Source organism: Lagenorhynchus albirostris, chromosome 2 (genome assembly GCF_949774975.1).
Source record: "Lagenorhynchus albirostris chromosome 2, mLagAlb1.1, whole genome shotgun sequence".
Classification (NCBI taxonomy): Eukaryota; Metazoa; Chordata; class Mammalia; order Artiodactyla; family Delphinidae; genus Lagenorhynchus; species Lagenorhynchus albirostris.
In genome coordinates, this window is record NC_083096.1 from 108,157,439 (window position 1) to 108,173,749 (window position 16,311).

At 37.3% G+C, this 16,311-nt stretch overlaps 1 protein-coding gene across 9 annotated transcripts in view; it reads left to right on the plus strand.

The window, feature by feature from the left end:
• The window catches only part of KYAT3 (kynurenine aminotransferase 3), a 53,951-nt gene that overhangs the window by 16,959 nt on the left and 20,681 nt on the right, over positions 1–16,311 (plus strand). For all 9 annotated transcript variants that reach the window (XM_060142491.1, XM_060142493.1, XM_060142496.1 and 6 more), the window contains 6 exons: positions 6,481–6,539; positions 7,132–7,276; positions 7,918–8,067; positions 11,184–11,270; positions 12,059–12,184; positions 12,281–12,401. In XM_060142491.1, coding sequence (XP_059998474.1) covers positions 6,481–6,539; positions 7,132–7,276; positions 7,918–8,067; positions 11,184–11,270; positions 12,059–12,184; positions 12,281–12,401 — 688 coding nt within the window. The remainder of the gene's footprint in view (positions 1–6,480; positions 6,540–7,131; positions 7,277–7,917; positions 8,068–11,183; positions 11,271–12,058; positions 12,185–12,280; positions 12,402–16,311) is intronic.

A 16,311-nucleotide genomic window follows, 5' to 3' on the forward strand; every position in this document is an offset into this window, starting at 1 on the left:
TGAGATTGAGTTTCTGCCTGTGCAACTAAGAGATCTGATTCATATAGTTTTGGAGCTTCAAAGGCATCTATGCACTGGTCTGTTTCTCACTCTCCAAGCTAGGAAAGAGTATAACAAAGTTTCTTTTTAGTCAGTTTGGGGAACTATCAAATTTCTAGCAGACTCTCAAACTGGTAATGTGTCAATACATCATCTTTCCAAAGGGAAAGAGGCACAAGGTTTCTTTTTGAAACAGATCTGTTTAAACATTCACTTTCCACATCAAACTAAAACTGAAGGAAACAAAGCAGGGACCACATACTATACAGAAGAAACATACTACCTAAAATTGCCAAACACTTGAATAATAAATGCACAAACTAGGGGAATGAAGGAGTAAGGTGTGATTCATAACCTGAAATATTATCTACTAATTAAAATTGAAAATTTTATGATGACTAAGAAAATTCATAAAATGTTTAAGATACTCCGTCAAGAGAAAAGGCAAAAAAAATTTTAAAACTCCCATGTGATCACAACTATAAATGCCTAATTCATAGCTCTGAAAGATAATATATGTTTAGGCTACCCCAGCAGCCTGGCCCCACATTAAAGTCATGCCCATTATACGGGTGCTCCCTTTCTGCTCCAGCCTAGTCTTGAAGTACTTCAGTCCATCTGCTTCTCATGACTGGTTATTGTCTTCACCTCTCAAAAAATTAGCTTTGTAATTTCTGTTTCTGGCCTTTTCTTGCATTCTTTTTTTCTAAATATTCTTTTTCGGCACGCGGGCCTCTCACTGCTGTGGCCTCTCCCGTTGCGGAGCACAGACTCCGGACGCGCAGGCTCAGCGGCCATGGCTCACGGGCCCAGCCGCTCCGCGGCATGTGGAATCTTCCCGGACCGGGGCACAAACCCGTGTCCCCTGCATCGGCAAGCAGACTCTCAACCACTGCGCCACCAGGGAAGCCCTCTTGCATTCTTTATCTTTTTTATACTTGACTCATACCCTGTGATTCACAGATATTGACAGCCTTGATTTCCCCAGCTTCAGCTCACCATTTGGGTTTTTTCTACACTTGTCCTATCCCATCTAAATGCATCAGGTCAAACAGGTAGGGCCCTCAAATTACATGCAACTGAAACTTGAGTATGTTTGAGTCTTAGGATAATGGGTAATATTTTTTTCTTCTTTCCAGACGTTCCTGTTCCAGTACCATTGCAGTAAACATTTTTTTTTAAGTCGAAATGTATTTGACATACAATATTATGTTAGTTTCAAGTGTATTACATAATGATTTGACGTTTGTATACATTATGAAATGATCACAACAATAAGTCTAGTAACCATCTGTCCCCATACAAAGTTATTACAATATTATTGACCATATTCCTTATGCTGTACATTACATCCTTATGTTTTATATTTTACATAACTGGAGGTTTGTTCCTCTTAATCCCCGTTCACCTATTTCACGCCCCCTCCCTTCTGGCAACCACTCATTTGTTCTCTGTATCTGTGAATCTGTTTTCATTTGTTTTTTCTGTTTGTTTTGTTTTTTGGAGTCCACATATAAGTGAGATCATATAGTATTTGTCTTTCTCTGTCTGACTTATTTCATTTAGCATAAGGCCCTCTAGATCCATCCATGTTGTTAAAAATGGTAAGATTTTATTTATTTTTTTATGGCTGAGTATATTCTATGTGTGTATGTGTATGTGTGTGTGTGTATATATATATATACACACACCATGTTTAATATATACATATATATATACACACACACACACACACACACACACACCACATCTTCTTTATCCATTTGTCTATCCATGGGCACTTATCTTGGCTGTTTGTAAATAATGAGGCAGTGAACATTGGAGTGTATATATCTTTTCAAATTAGCGTCTTTGTTTTCTTCGGGTAAATACTCAGAGGTGAAATTACTGGATCATATGGTGGTTCTATTTTTAATTCTTTTAAAGAACCTCCATACTATTTTACATAGTGGCTGCAGCAATTTATAATCCCACCAATAGTGCACAAAGGTTCCTGATGATAGCTATTCTGACAGGTACAGTAAACATTTTAAAGACAATAACAATAAGCTTTTTCTTATCTCTGCCAAGAGTGGAACTTAATGGTGATTCTGTAGAACTGCATTTTTTCAGCTTCACATTAACAACAAAAGATGCTGCTTATTAGTACCCTAGCAGTTTTGCATTTATAACATAGCAGTTCAGTATATGTATGCCAGGTATTAATCTACCTGGGAACAGAAGCCACCTCATGGAGTTAGCTGCCCAGAAATTATACAGGCCCTATAGATGTTCCATTGAACACTTGGGCCTCATGTTTAATTCCCCATAGGATTTTAGGTTTATTTTCTTTTCCTAATACCGGATCTACTCTGGACAATAGTTCTTAGATAGTGAGCATTTGCACCTACTGCTGAATCTTGATGTCTTTGGGCATTGTAGCATGTCTTATACATTTCACTGCTATCTTCGTTTCCTTGGGCTGCCTTAACAAAGTAGCACAAACTGAGTGGTTTCAACAACAAAAATGTATTACCACAGAGTTTAGGAGGCTGGAAGTCCAGGATCAAGGTGTTGGCAGGATTGGTTCCTTCTGATGGCTGTGAGGAGGAATCTGTCCCATGTTTGTCTCCCAGCTTCTGGTGATTAGCTGACAAACTTTGGTGTTTCTTGACTTCTAGAAGCATCACCCTGATTTCGGCCTTCATCTTCATATGGCATTCTCCCTGTATGCCAGTCTATCTCCAAATTTCCCCTTTTTATATGAACACCATTCACATTGGATTAGGGCCCACCCTAATGACCTCAACTTAACTAATTACATCTGCAATGAACCTATTACCAAATAACATCACATTCTGAAGTACTGGATGTTAAAACTTCAATGTAAGAATGGGGGGGGGGAGCACAATTCAGCCCATAATAACTACGTATCTCATTATAACTCCAGACTTCATTTCTGCCATGTTGGTGTCAGGCTTAGCCATGAAATTGCTTTGGCCAATAAAATGTGAGTAGAAGTGATGTGTCTGCATCTAAGCAGAAACTTGTTAAGAAGTTTTTCCTTCTGCCATGAAACTAGCCATATTCCAGATAGACTATTTCATCAGCCTGTGTCTCAAGAGTTAGAGTGACATGGAACAGAGCAACAGCTAACTTTCAGTGAATATGTAGCACAAGAAGGAAATAACCCCTTATGATTTTAAGCAACCAAGACTTTGGGGTCATGTGTTACTGAAGCATTAACTTAAGGTAGCTGACACCATAAGTTCACTCCTAATGTGTGGGTTTTTTTCATTCATTCATCAGATATTTATTAAAAGCTTGCTATGTGCTAGGCATAGCACTGTGTGTTGGACACTCTGATGGTTAATTTTATCTGTCAACTTGCCTAGGCCACACTACCCAGAAATTTGGTCAAACACCAGTCTAGATTGTTCTGTGAAGATATTTTTCAGGTAAGATAACGTTTCAATCAGTAGACTTTAAGTAAAGCAAATTACCCTCCATAATGTAATTTGGCCTTGATTCAGTCAGCTAAAGGCTGTAAGAGAAAAAAAAGACTGAGGTTCCCCCAGGAAGAGGGAATTCTGCCTCCACACTGCCTTCAGACTCGAGCTGCAACATGAGCTCTTCCTTGGGTCTCCAGCCTGCTGGAGCTCTGCAGATTTTGAACTTGCTAGCTCCCACAAATCTCATGAGCCAATTCCTAGAAATAAATCGCTATATATATATATACACACACATCCTATTGGTTCAGTTTCTCTGGAGAAATCTGATTAATACACAGTCAGTGAACAGTGAACAACCTAGAAATAGTCCTCATAGAGCTTATAGTCTAAGGAAGAATACAGACAAATAAACAGAAAAAAAGACAATGTTATGTAGTAAATGCTGGGAATGCTTCATGTCATAGGAACACATAGGAGGAGCATCTAACCATGACTTGAGGAATCAGAGAAGGCTCTCTGGAGGAAATGAAGTCTAACTTGAGAACTGAAGGTGGCAGGTGGAATAGGAGTTAGCCAAGTGAAGGGACGAGGTTGTGGAGAGCAGGGCTTAGATCGAATGCAGAAATGCATTCTTAACAGGGGCATTATTGCCCCCAAGAGGGAGAAACTGGTGCTTGGCAGGTGAAATAAATCTTGGTTATTACAATGTTTTGTGATCATCCAAAGCTCAATTCTATCCGACAAAATCTTATTCCTTAATATTTAATGAGGGAGCGGGGGAGACATGATTAGAAAAAATGTCTAAAAAGTCTCCATGGTTGGGGGAGGGGGGTGCACGGTGGTGACAAAAAGAAAAGGCTGAGAAACATTGGTGTAGAAAGACCTTTTGGGTAAGGGAAGGATCACATACGGAGCTTGTGAGAGAAGACCGTAGCATATTTAACAGGTCAGAATGGTTGAGGTATACAGTGGGAAGGAACAGAGGCACAGAGAGTCGTGGGAGAAGAGGCTCATCTAGATACAAATGTTAAAGAAAATTAAATCTGAAAAATGCATTTTGACTACAATTATCCAAATATTTTAGGTGAAATTGGACTTTGTCTAAATTATCTACTGTAGACTATGCTCACTTTTATATATGAATTTCTACTTTGTGTTTGTAGTCATAGATTAAATGAATCATTAACTTTAAACATGTTTTAGAGATGACAAAGAACAACTGTTAGAATACCTTTTCTATCTTTCTCAGAGTTTTAGTTTTATAATTGTAGTCTCTATAACAGCATCATGTTCAGGTGGGCATTTAATCATTAGGTTGTTCTGGAAGACACATTAACCTCTGGAGAATTTGCGTGTGATTTACTTCACTGGAGTTTCAAAGATTAAAAATATGAGAGTAAAAAGATATTTTTCTTGGTTCCATTATTGGGAATAGATGAGAACAATGGTCTGTTTAATAACCATTATCATTATCTCCCTCCCAGATGGAATTAAAATTACTTTAATATTCTATTAGGAAAATCTTTGCAAAAATGCTGCCAATCCTTTTTTTTTTTTAATTTCCAGCAGCTTGGCAACAATGAACTCAAAACTAATTCAGTGCTTTTGAGAGATAATATAAACTTAATTTTAGACCCTAAAGGACTAAAAAATTACATGCTCTTCCATAATTTTAGCTTTTAATATTTTTATACCCCAGCCCTAACTTGCTTGATGTGAGTAGACCTGACCTAAATGTCTAATATGTATATATATATATATTTTTTTGCGGTACGCGGGCCTCTCACTGTTGTGGCCTCTCCCGTTGCGGAGCACAGGCTCCGGACGCGCAGGCTCAGCGGCCATGGCTCACGGGCCTAGCCGCTCCATGGCATGTGGGATCTTCCCAGACCGGGGCACGAACCTGTGTCCCCTGCATCGTCAGGCGGACTCTCAACCACTTCGCCACCAGGGAAGCCCTCTAATATACTTTTTTAAGAGACAGCATTCTAGTAATCAAAGGTCTTGTTAAGTAAAAGACAGTATGCGGAACCAGTACTGAATATGTGTTCTGAAGTCACACTACCTGGGTTCACATCCTGAGTTGAATCTGTTTGGGTTTAAATGCTACTAGGTTTCGTGAATTGGGCAGATGTAAAGTTACATGATCTTATCCTCTGTGTACCTCACTTTCCTCATGTGTAAATTATGGCTCATAATAGAACCACTACATAGAGTTGTTGTAAATATTAAATGAGTTAATTATTTAAGACACTTAGAACAGTGCCTCGTACATACTTAGTACCCAATAATGTTACCTACTATTATTATTATTTAGAACTCCTTATTAAGTAGTTTTAAAACCATTTGTTTTGGTGCTTCCTGTATGCCATACAAGGAACTTAATTGTGAAACTGTTAGTACACCTGGCCTAAAATGATCTTCACAGCATAACTCAAGTATTTATTTATTTATTTATATGTTTTGTTGCACCGGGTCTTAGTTGCGGCTCACAGCCTCCTTAGTTGCAGCTCGCTGGCTCCTTAGTTGTGGCATGCGAAGTCTTAGCTGCGGTATGCGGGATTTTTAGTTGCAGCATGCATGTGGGATCTACTTCCCTGACCAGGGATCAAACTTGGGCCCCCTGCATTGGGAGTGCGGAGTCTTATCCACTGCACCACCAGGGAAGTCCCCTCAAGATATTTCTTTAAACTGACTTTTTTTAGTATCATTATTGTTCTCTTCAGTATAGTTCAGGCCTTTAAATTGATTTATTTTTTAGGCTAGGGTGATATTTTTGTTCTTAGGTGAGAAGATAAACATCTAAGGTTCATAAGGAAAAACACTCCTTAGAGCAGTAGGTGGGAGATGAATTCCTCTTTGGAACTTTGTATTGGCATCTAGAATTTATCTCTACAGTACTGCTTTTTCCATGGTGCCAATAGGGAAAAGCAAGAGTTACCCATGATTTTCTGGCATTTTTGTTTTGATTAAAGAAATTTTAAAACCTTTCAATATTTATATCTTTCAGAAAATGTCTTTGAAATTCAAAAATGCAAAACGAATTGAAGGCCTTGATAGCAATGTGTGGTGAGTACATTAGAATAAACAATAATCATTGGGTGAAGTTTTTTTCCTCCACATGTTTATATCCTTATTTGGGAATTTTTAGCTTTATCTATAGTCTATAAATAAAACCACTTATTTTAATTCATCCATTCAGTGGAAATGGAAGGAAATAATGATTCATACACTGATTTATTCACTTAGCAAATGTGCCAGGTCCTGAGCTAGGCACTGGAAATGGACAGAGAAAATGACAGATTGGGTGGACGCCCTTGTGGAACTTACCTTCTAATCCATCAACTTTTCCTATTAGCCCTCCTTTCTAATGGTTGATAAGAGAACCTAGCAGCAGATGGTTGAGAAAAATATTTATGTGATTAAAATATGGGCATCATGGAACTGAGATTTGTAAGAAACATTAAGTTCATCAGTTCAGCCATAACTTTTCCGGGTAAAGTCATTTTGTAGACGGTAAAATTTTTGTCGTGAACTCATTAATTTTGTTTGATCTGTAAGACTAAACTAAGTCTTATTTTTCAGTTTCTAAAGACTATGAGGTATAAGCAGCTAACTTTGTAATTTTAGTACTTACTAATATTAGTATTTTTTACCTTAGGATTGAATTTACCAAGTTGGCTGCAGACCCCTCTGTTGTGAATCTTGGCCAAGGCCTTCCAGATATATCCCCTCCTGTATATGTAAAGGAAGAATTATCAAAGATTGCAGCAATTGATAGTCTGAATCAGTACACACGGGGCTTTGTAAGTATATGAGGACTATGTGGGGTGTGAGCTTGTATTTTATATTGTATTGTGCGTGAATGTACTTCTACCACTTCTCCGTAACTGGCTTTCTGGAACCAACTGTCCCAACTTGATAACCAGAGGAACACTCACCCTTACCTTTATCTCCTAGGATGAGCTGTCCCCTACTTCCAGCTTCTCCACAGTCCTGTCTTGGCCCTTCGTTTACCGTTGTTCCAGGATGAGGTCCTACGACAAGCAGGGAAGGAGAATATTCACTTTAGACATATTTTCTCTCCCTTTCAAACTTACGCAGCCTCAGCACTGGCTTCTTACTTAATATTCTCTATTTCCAACTAGTTACTTTCTTTCTTTCTACCTCAGCACAACCTCCATCTTTCTGTGGTGGAATGCCTAGGATATCCAGAGATTTCATAGATTCTATTAAAAAACAATTACCACAAGTCTTCATGACCATTCATGCAGGAACCCTCTGAAAATAGGAAAAAAGATATTTTAATTTATTGCCATTTAAAAATACAAATTGGAAAATTATAAAATCCAGGTGTTAAAAATTCTTACATTTTAGAGCCAAACTATCTCAAAGAAGTAGGTTCCATAATTAAATTTAAGGTTTTGTTCTTCCTTTTACTCAACAGGGTCATCCATCACTTGTGAAAGCTCTGTCCTGCCTATATGAAAAGTTTTATCAAAATCAAATAAATCCAAATAAAGAAATCCTCGTGACAGTAGGAGCATACGGATCTCTTTTTAATGCCATTCAAGGATTAATTGATGAGGGAGATGAAGTAAGTACATTAACATTATCATGTTGCCTATATTAATCACTATCATTTGTCCTGCTTTTATTTTTACTTATTTTATACTCTTTTTTATTTGAATCATTTTTGAAGTATAATTTATGTGCAGTCAAGTTCACAAATGTTAAGTACAGCTTAGTAAATGTTTACATGTATATGTGTATGTATGTCTCCATGTAACCACAAACCAGATGAAGATATAGTACATTTCCAGCAACCCAGAAGGTTCCCTTTTGCCCCTCCGTAGTCTATATTCTTCCAGAGGTAACCGCTCTTCTGTGTTCTGTCACCATAGGTTCATTTTGCCAGCTCTTTAACTTGATATAATAGAATCATACAGTATGTACTCTTGAGTCTGGCTTCTCTCATTGATCATTTTGTCTGTGAGATTCATCCATTTTGTTGCATGTCATTTATTCTTATATTTACAGCCTATTTAGATAAGAGAAGGTAAAAGGGGCTAGCAGTGATGCGGGAAAATGAATCTTAGTTTTCACTGCTAAAATAACCTTTAATCTGAACTCAATCAACAAGTATTTGGTCCCTGTCTTTTTGTACCCTGTATTGTTAACAGCACTGTGTGAGGGATGTATAACAAGAAGGCTGAGTGATTTCTTTATTTAGTGACGTGATATAAAACCCACTTTGGCACTGACCTCAGTCAGCTCTGCCCCTAATTCCCCATTATCATTCCAATACCCCTGCTTCAGTATTTCCTCACCTGTTTCATTTATTCAGAATTTATTGAGGATACGCTAGACATTGTGGGAGAGATTTTTAAAAGACGGTTTCTGCGTGGAAGGGGTTCCCTGTTTAGTAGAGGAGATAGACTTGTAAACAGATGAGGAGGAATGCAATGCTATAGGCGGTCGTGGGGAATGTATAAGTTACCATGGTGACAAGAGGAAGAAGTGATCAACTCTGCTAATATAGGTCTGGAAAGCTCTAGAGAGGTGTTGGTTAAGCTGGGTGTGAAGAATGAATATTTGCCATGATCTGTATTGTTAATTCCTTTCTTTGAATTCTCCCCGCACTTTATGTGTACCTTCTTTATGAAAGATACCTGTTACTTTGTGTTACATTATCCTTTTACATCTCAATTCACTCTACTACAGCCAAACAGTAAGCTACTTAAGGAGACATGGTAAGGAAGTACAGTCATACTTTCATATACGTAATCTCCTTTATTCCTATAAAGTAGTTGAAAGTTTTATCTGAGACTTTGGTGTTGTTACTCCTTTGTTGCTTCTTCCTACTCTGCACTTTATTGGTGTGTCCTAGGGCTCAGCCCTTGGCCTTCTTTCCTCTATTCTTTCTTCCCTGATCATCTTATCTAATATTTTGAAACCACACACACCACTTTCCATCATACTGACCTCTTATTTTCCTTATAGTATTTATTACTATGTGAAATTAGCTGATTTACTTCCTTGTTTTCTTATTTATTATAAATGTCTTGCAGGAGACTGTAAGTTCCAGGAAAACTAGTTTATCGCTATAGAGCTAGCACCTGAAATAGTGAGTGCTCAGTAAATATTCTTCAAAAAGAGAGGGGAATTATTTCCATTGTAAAAATAAGGAAATTTCAGGGAAGCATGTTAAGTATATTCTTCAGCTCCACCTCGCTGCCTTCCCAATTTACTTTCCTTCATTGAGCTCTCACTTCGTACCAGGCACTGTTTCTCACCAGGGCTACAAAGATGGGTCATCTTAGTCCCCAAGAATTTCATAGTCTAATTAAGAACTTGAGGAAAAGATTCATTCCTGGCTCATTTCTTTGTCCTCCACAGTACCCAACACACAGCACATTGTATAGGAACTACTCAGTGTGAGTTGGATGACTAGTACAAACAAAGGGGCTTTAGAATATAAGGGCCTCCTATGACTCCAATGAGAAAGGCCTTGAAAAAGAAGTACAAGCAGTAAAAAGTGCAAATTTAGGGTGATAATTAGGTACCATGAATTTAACCAACACAAACTTAAATGCGGCAGTTTAGTGTAGACTTGTAAAATTATAAGTTGTTGCCAGATTTTTCACAAGCAGTTTGACTATATATATAAAGTACCATAAAACATGTTTATACCCTTTAGTCTAGCAGTAGCAATCATGTGAATTTATTCAGCAAATGATTTTAAAAAGATACTGTGCATAGTCACAAGTGAACATTGCACTGTTATTTATACAAGAAAACTATAACAAAATTTTTCTAGAATTCAATAGACTCTCAAATAGCCTTTAAAATAATAAGTGCTAAAACTAAATATTAAAATTTTTGTGAAATACTTCTAAGTTTAAAAAAGATAGAAAAATCAAATGTGTACAATGGATATAAATTATGTGTTCAAACCCTCCTTATAGAAAAGCAAAAAGTTAGGGATGCTAGGTCCAGGCTGGCATACTGCAGAAGGAATACCAACTGGACAGGTTAGTCTGGCCCACTGACCTGAAAGCCAGGCCATGAGTGATTGAGAGAGAGCCTGTAGGAGAAAAGGAACAGGAAGTATATCTCAAGGGGCTAGGAAAAAAGGATCCAGATATAAGTCATCTGGAGGGAAACTGTGGTTATCAGACATTAGCAGTAGCATCCTGTCTACCTGCATACGCTTTTTGTTTAGGGATGCTTTTGAGAAACGACAAACGTCTTTACTCTCAGGATAATACTTATAAATTAGTACTCCACAGCGGAGAGCATCAGTTGCAGTGCTCTCTTTCCTTATGGTCTTGCTCTGCCACTGATCATTTATTTTCTAATTTGAAATTTAAACTCAATGTTTTTGGCTGGAACATCCCTTTGAGAATGTGATGAGAGCTATGACCCCTTTCCCCAGAAAAATATACCTATGCATGTAAAAAATTTTACATACAATTCCAAGGGTCCCACTGCAAGCCTATCCACAGATCTCCCTAAGAGATCAAGGGCTCCAATTAAGGATCCCGACAAGTTTATCCCCAAGGTCTTTTTCACTCAGATATGAGAAGACAAAGCCTGCTTTCTACACTGCTGCATCTCAGCATGTAGTATAGTGCCTTGCACATAGTATGTACACAATATTTGTTAAATGGATTAATGATTAATATGTTGTGTTATTTGGTTTTATTCCAGGTCATAGTGATAGTGCCTTTCTATGACTGCTATGAGCCCATGGTGAGAATGGCTGGAGCAATACCTGTTTTTATTCCCCTGAGATCTGTAAGTTTGCCCCTATGATTCACATGTTTTAAGAAGTTTTGTAAATACCATGACTTTGTTGCCAGTAAAGTTCCTACTTTGATTACATTTTGGGATTTACTGTATATCTCTACTATGACTGAAGGTAACAACTTTAAAGGGGGATCTTTTATTACTTTATCTTGTGTTTGCACGTCTGTCTGTTGTATCAGCGTCTACATTGTGTGTAGTACTATTTTTTGTGGTTATGTGTCTCCCCTACTGACTGAGCACCACCAGGTCAGAAACCATTTCTGACTCACTTTTATAGCTCTGGTCCCCAGTGACTAACAGTGTAGGGTATATGCTGGGTGCTCAATAAATGCTTATTGAATTCTGAATGAAGTAATTTTTTTTTAATTCTGCTTTTATCTTTAGGAATACAGTATAGATCCATTGTCTTTTTAAAATTTTCATCAAAATAAGTGATACAAGGTGAATTACAGAATCTTCTATTAGTCTTATAGTATCAGATGTGTTAACCATAGTTAGAGCTGGCTCCTTTGAAGGAATATAGGCACTTTCACAGCCGTTAATGTTGACAGAGTTCATGTTTCCAATTAACAGGTATGAGCATGGAACTCACATCCTGTTGGGCTCTTAAGGCAGAGTAAAGCTTAGTTATTTCTGTTTCTTTTCTTTGTTTGTCATCTATTCAGTTACCTTTGCCATGCAGTTCTCTACTTTTTTTTCCTTGTTAGGTTACTTTTTTGTAGGACAGCAAACATAAATTAACTGAATTAAATCACATCTTCATTCTTCATGCTTAGAAACTTGTTGATGGGAAAAAATGGTCTAGTTCTGACTGGACATTAGATCCTCAAGAACTGGCAAGCAAATTTAATTCCAAAACCAAAGCTATAATACTAAATACTCCGCATAACCCCCTTGGCAAGGTGAGTCTTTGATATCTTTATACAGTCTTCTGGTCCATCATTTTCTCACATGTTGAATAATTGGCTCTGCTCCTTTGTTTCCTTTCATATGTGTAGGTGTATACCAAAGAGGAACTCCAAGTAATTGCTGACCTTTGCATCAAATATGACACACTCTGCATCAGTGATGAGGTTTATGAATGGCTTGTGTATACTGGAAATAAGCATTTTAAAATAGGTACCAGTTATTACATAGAATCACAAATCTAAATGTGTTTGGGCATGTGTGGAACATCTGATTGGAAAGGATCCCAGAAGAGCTTTAAAATAGTCTTTGTAATGGGTAAATGTCTGTGAGTGCTTAAAAATGGGCCTTGAATGAATGATGCTTGAGTGAATTTAGGAGCAGATTGAAGGACAAGCAGTACAAACTTAGGAGACGAGATTTTGGATCACACTATAAAACTATGAAACCAGAGAAGTAGTACTTTTGCCTTTATTTTTAGCTTTTTTCAAGAATCTAGCTATTACTTGGCATATAAGACTTAGGGGACTTAATTGTTCCTGAACTGGTCTGTCCCTGCTGAGCAGGTTGCCAAAATGCCAGGTCAACAGGAAAAAATTGTCATGACAGTAAGGTATTGCTGTGTGGCCCTTGCCTGGAATTTCACCATTACTACTGGGCCATCTCACAAAAGCCACAGTGTCTTCTGAGGTAATCCAAACTTATATCAACTATAGGGTTATAAACTGGGCTGCAACCTTTGGGTCTTTGCACTTGCCCTACCTATACCTGGAAACACTTTTTGCCAGATATCCAAATGGCTCAGTCTGTCACCTCTCTGGGGTCTTTGTTCAGATGTCAATTTTTTTTTTTTTTTTTTTTTTCGGTACGCGGGCCTCTCACTGTTGGGCCTCTCCTGTTGCGGAGTACAGGCTCCGACACGCAGGCTCAGCGGCCATGGTTCACGGGCCCAGCCGCTCTGCGGTATGTGGGATCTTCCTGGACCGGGGCACGAACCCGTGTCCCCTGCATCGGCAGGCACTCTCAACCACTGCACTACCAGGGAAGCCCCAGATGTCAAATTTGATGACCACAACATTTAAGATAGTTACACCTCTCCTTCCAGCATTTGCTTTGTCCTTTTTCCGTTCTGTTTTTGTTTTTTCCTCTATAACAAATATCAGCATCTATATATTTTACTTCGAACCTGCAAGAAGGTAGGAATTTTTAAATGTTTTGGTCTCTTCTGACTCCTTAGTTCCCAGAAAGTGTCTTGTGCATGGTAGACAGTCAGAAAGTAATTGTTGAATAAAATGAATAGGAAGTATGAAAAGGGTGAGGGAAGGATAACTAAAATCACTGGCAGGAACCAATAAATTTTAAAATTAGTGCACTTATATATAAATAGTTTTTGCACATATCATAATTATCCACGGCAAATTACAAATTGTTGTAGAGACACAGAGGAGAAAGCATCTGCTTCAGGTGATCAACAAAGGAGTGGGCAAAAGACGGGACTTAGTTAGGCAGAGAAATAGAAAGAAAATTCCTATCAGATAAAGTTTTATGCACTGAGGCAAGGAGGCATGAAAGATCAAGATATACTTAAGTGGTAGAAGGGTGTGTTGCAGTAACTGGCACAGATGAAAGTGGAAAAGTAGGGTGATTCTGAAGGACTTTATATATGAGGATAAAGAGTTTAAACTTCATTGAGGGGGTCAGTGGTTCTGAAACTTACTTTAGTGATAGAGCATCTTAAAGTCATGATGTTCACATCATGAAATAGTGACAATACATACTTATTTCATCATGAAACTAGAGGCAATTTTCTTAACAGAAATTCAATAATTAGAAGTCAGTGTAAAAACTACAAGTCTGTGTGTATTTACCTGTAACAAAGTGCTATTGAAACAAATACATCTGAGTTTTTCTGATTTTTGCCATTAATGTTCATTTTCTAATGCTCATTTGTTTCACTGTTGGTAGCATTCACTATCAGATAAGTGGTAGCACTTACCTTAAGTGCTTAAAATTTTGTGGCTTAAGAAAATTTTGTGGAAAACTTAATATTGATTTTTTTAAGTTCTATTTAAAAAGTCAATAATTAATTTGATCATCAGGGTACCAGTGAGCATACTTTGAGAACTACTGCAACAGGTAGTGACGAGGCAGGGTAATTAGTTCCATATTGGATTTGTTTTATAAAGGTAAGAACCAGCTACAGGTGAGGATCTTAAGTCAGATGCCCTGGCGGTGGAGATGATACATGAGGGCTGCTTAGAAGTAAAAACTATAGGGCACAGAATATAGCCTTTGAAGGTGGGAAAGCAAGCAAGTGTGATTCTGAGATCTCTAGCCTGGACCAGTAGGCAGTGATGAGGCCCTTACCCAGGGACGGAGATGTGGGAGGAGGAACAGATCTATGGGGAAAAATGAGCAAAGGAAATTCCTGCTTCTCATACTCTAGTCTTGCTAAGTTTCAGTGTCTTTGAGACATAGAGGAGGAGATGTCTAGAAACAAGTAGAATTATAGGCCTGATCGTCAGGATCAAATTGTGAAGGGATTTATTTTTGGCAGTCATCAAAATGTTGTTGATAGTGGAACCCATGGAAGAGAATGAATCTTCTAAGGAAGAATGTATAAACAGAGAAGAGGGTCAGAGATTTGCAAGATATGGTGCCTTAGCGCAGCAGACTTTTGTTATTTGTCAAAATTGCATCACAGCTCACCTTCTCACATCTTGTTGATGATCTCTGTCTCAGGTCACTAACTTCTTCCCAGTTGAAAATCAGACCAACATGGACAATTAATGTTTTGGTAATTTTTTTAGATTAAGCAGAGAGAGGAAGAGGTATCTATCTAATGAATAAGTACAATTTTATACTTAACATTTTACATGTTTTACAAATGTTCATGCCTATGCAATGACTCAAAGCTTTAAAAAATTTAGTTAACTCAGTTTAGCAATATTCTTTCCAAAATATTACTGTAAATGATCTTGAAATTTATTGTTTAAACCTTATATTATAAGCCCTTCATGGTAAAAGTGTAAATGATGATGTTATTTCCTAAAGATATATATTTTCAACTCAGATTTTTTAGTTGTTTTAACAACTCATAAAGTTCAAACAAGAAAAAAATGAATTCACTATTTCATTATTTAGAGAGTACAAATGTGTGAAAACTTATTCTATTAAATACAGTGGCCTTTGTTACATGAAAGATGCTAAATGGCTCTTCCATCAATTTACAGAGTGCAATAGTAGCTCTTTAATATAATACAGTAAGGCTTGCTGGCCATACATCATGAAATTAGCATCATCTTCATGTTGTCACAGAGGCAGTTTTCCTGGTGTAGTTTTCACTCTTCATCATATCTCTCATCTTTATCTGACTTCTAATGAAGCCTAAGTCACCTGTGAATAACTGTTATAGCTGCTGTGGCTGATTTAAGGATCATAAATGAGAAGTACAAAGACCAGCTGCCTTTCAGGTATAACTGCAAGCTAAACTTACCAATACTGGAACTGGATACGTTTTCTTAAAATCATCAGACCTGCAAAGATTTTTTTTATTTCTTTAGGTTACTATATTCACATGCAGTGCTGTGGTCATCTGCTCTGCTTATGTGTTTACATTAACTTCTGTAGCTCCCCAGATCTCTGAGATGGAGAGGACATGGACATTCAGATGTTTTAAATTACTTAGGGCCCTTTTTATTGAAATAGTAGAACTTGTTCTTACTGAATCAGATTCTTGACTCAAATGATTTCTGCAGGTTTCAGTAAAATGACATTACAGTCGACAAATGAAACCTCTCTTCTGGAAGAGATTATACTAATACACTGATATTTATATACTAATCTATTGATATTTGGAAAATTAGTATAAAATTCCTTGTAAATTATTTAGCTGATCAGCTTACTCCTTGAAAAAAGACATCCTCTTTTATATGGTCAAAATAGCCATCAAGAAATTACTTAGCTCTCCTTTTAAATTTATGCTATAGTCAGATTTGATATTTTGTGAATGAAACCTACATTTGATGTGTGCATAGTTTTTATTTCCTTCATGTATAACTTATTGTTAAAACATATTAGTATTATATTAGTTTGGGTAATTTTTATTTTCAAAGAATTTATT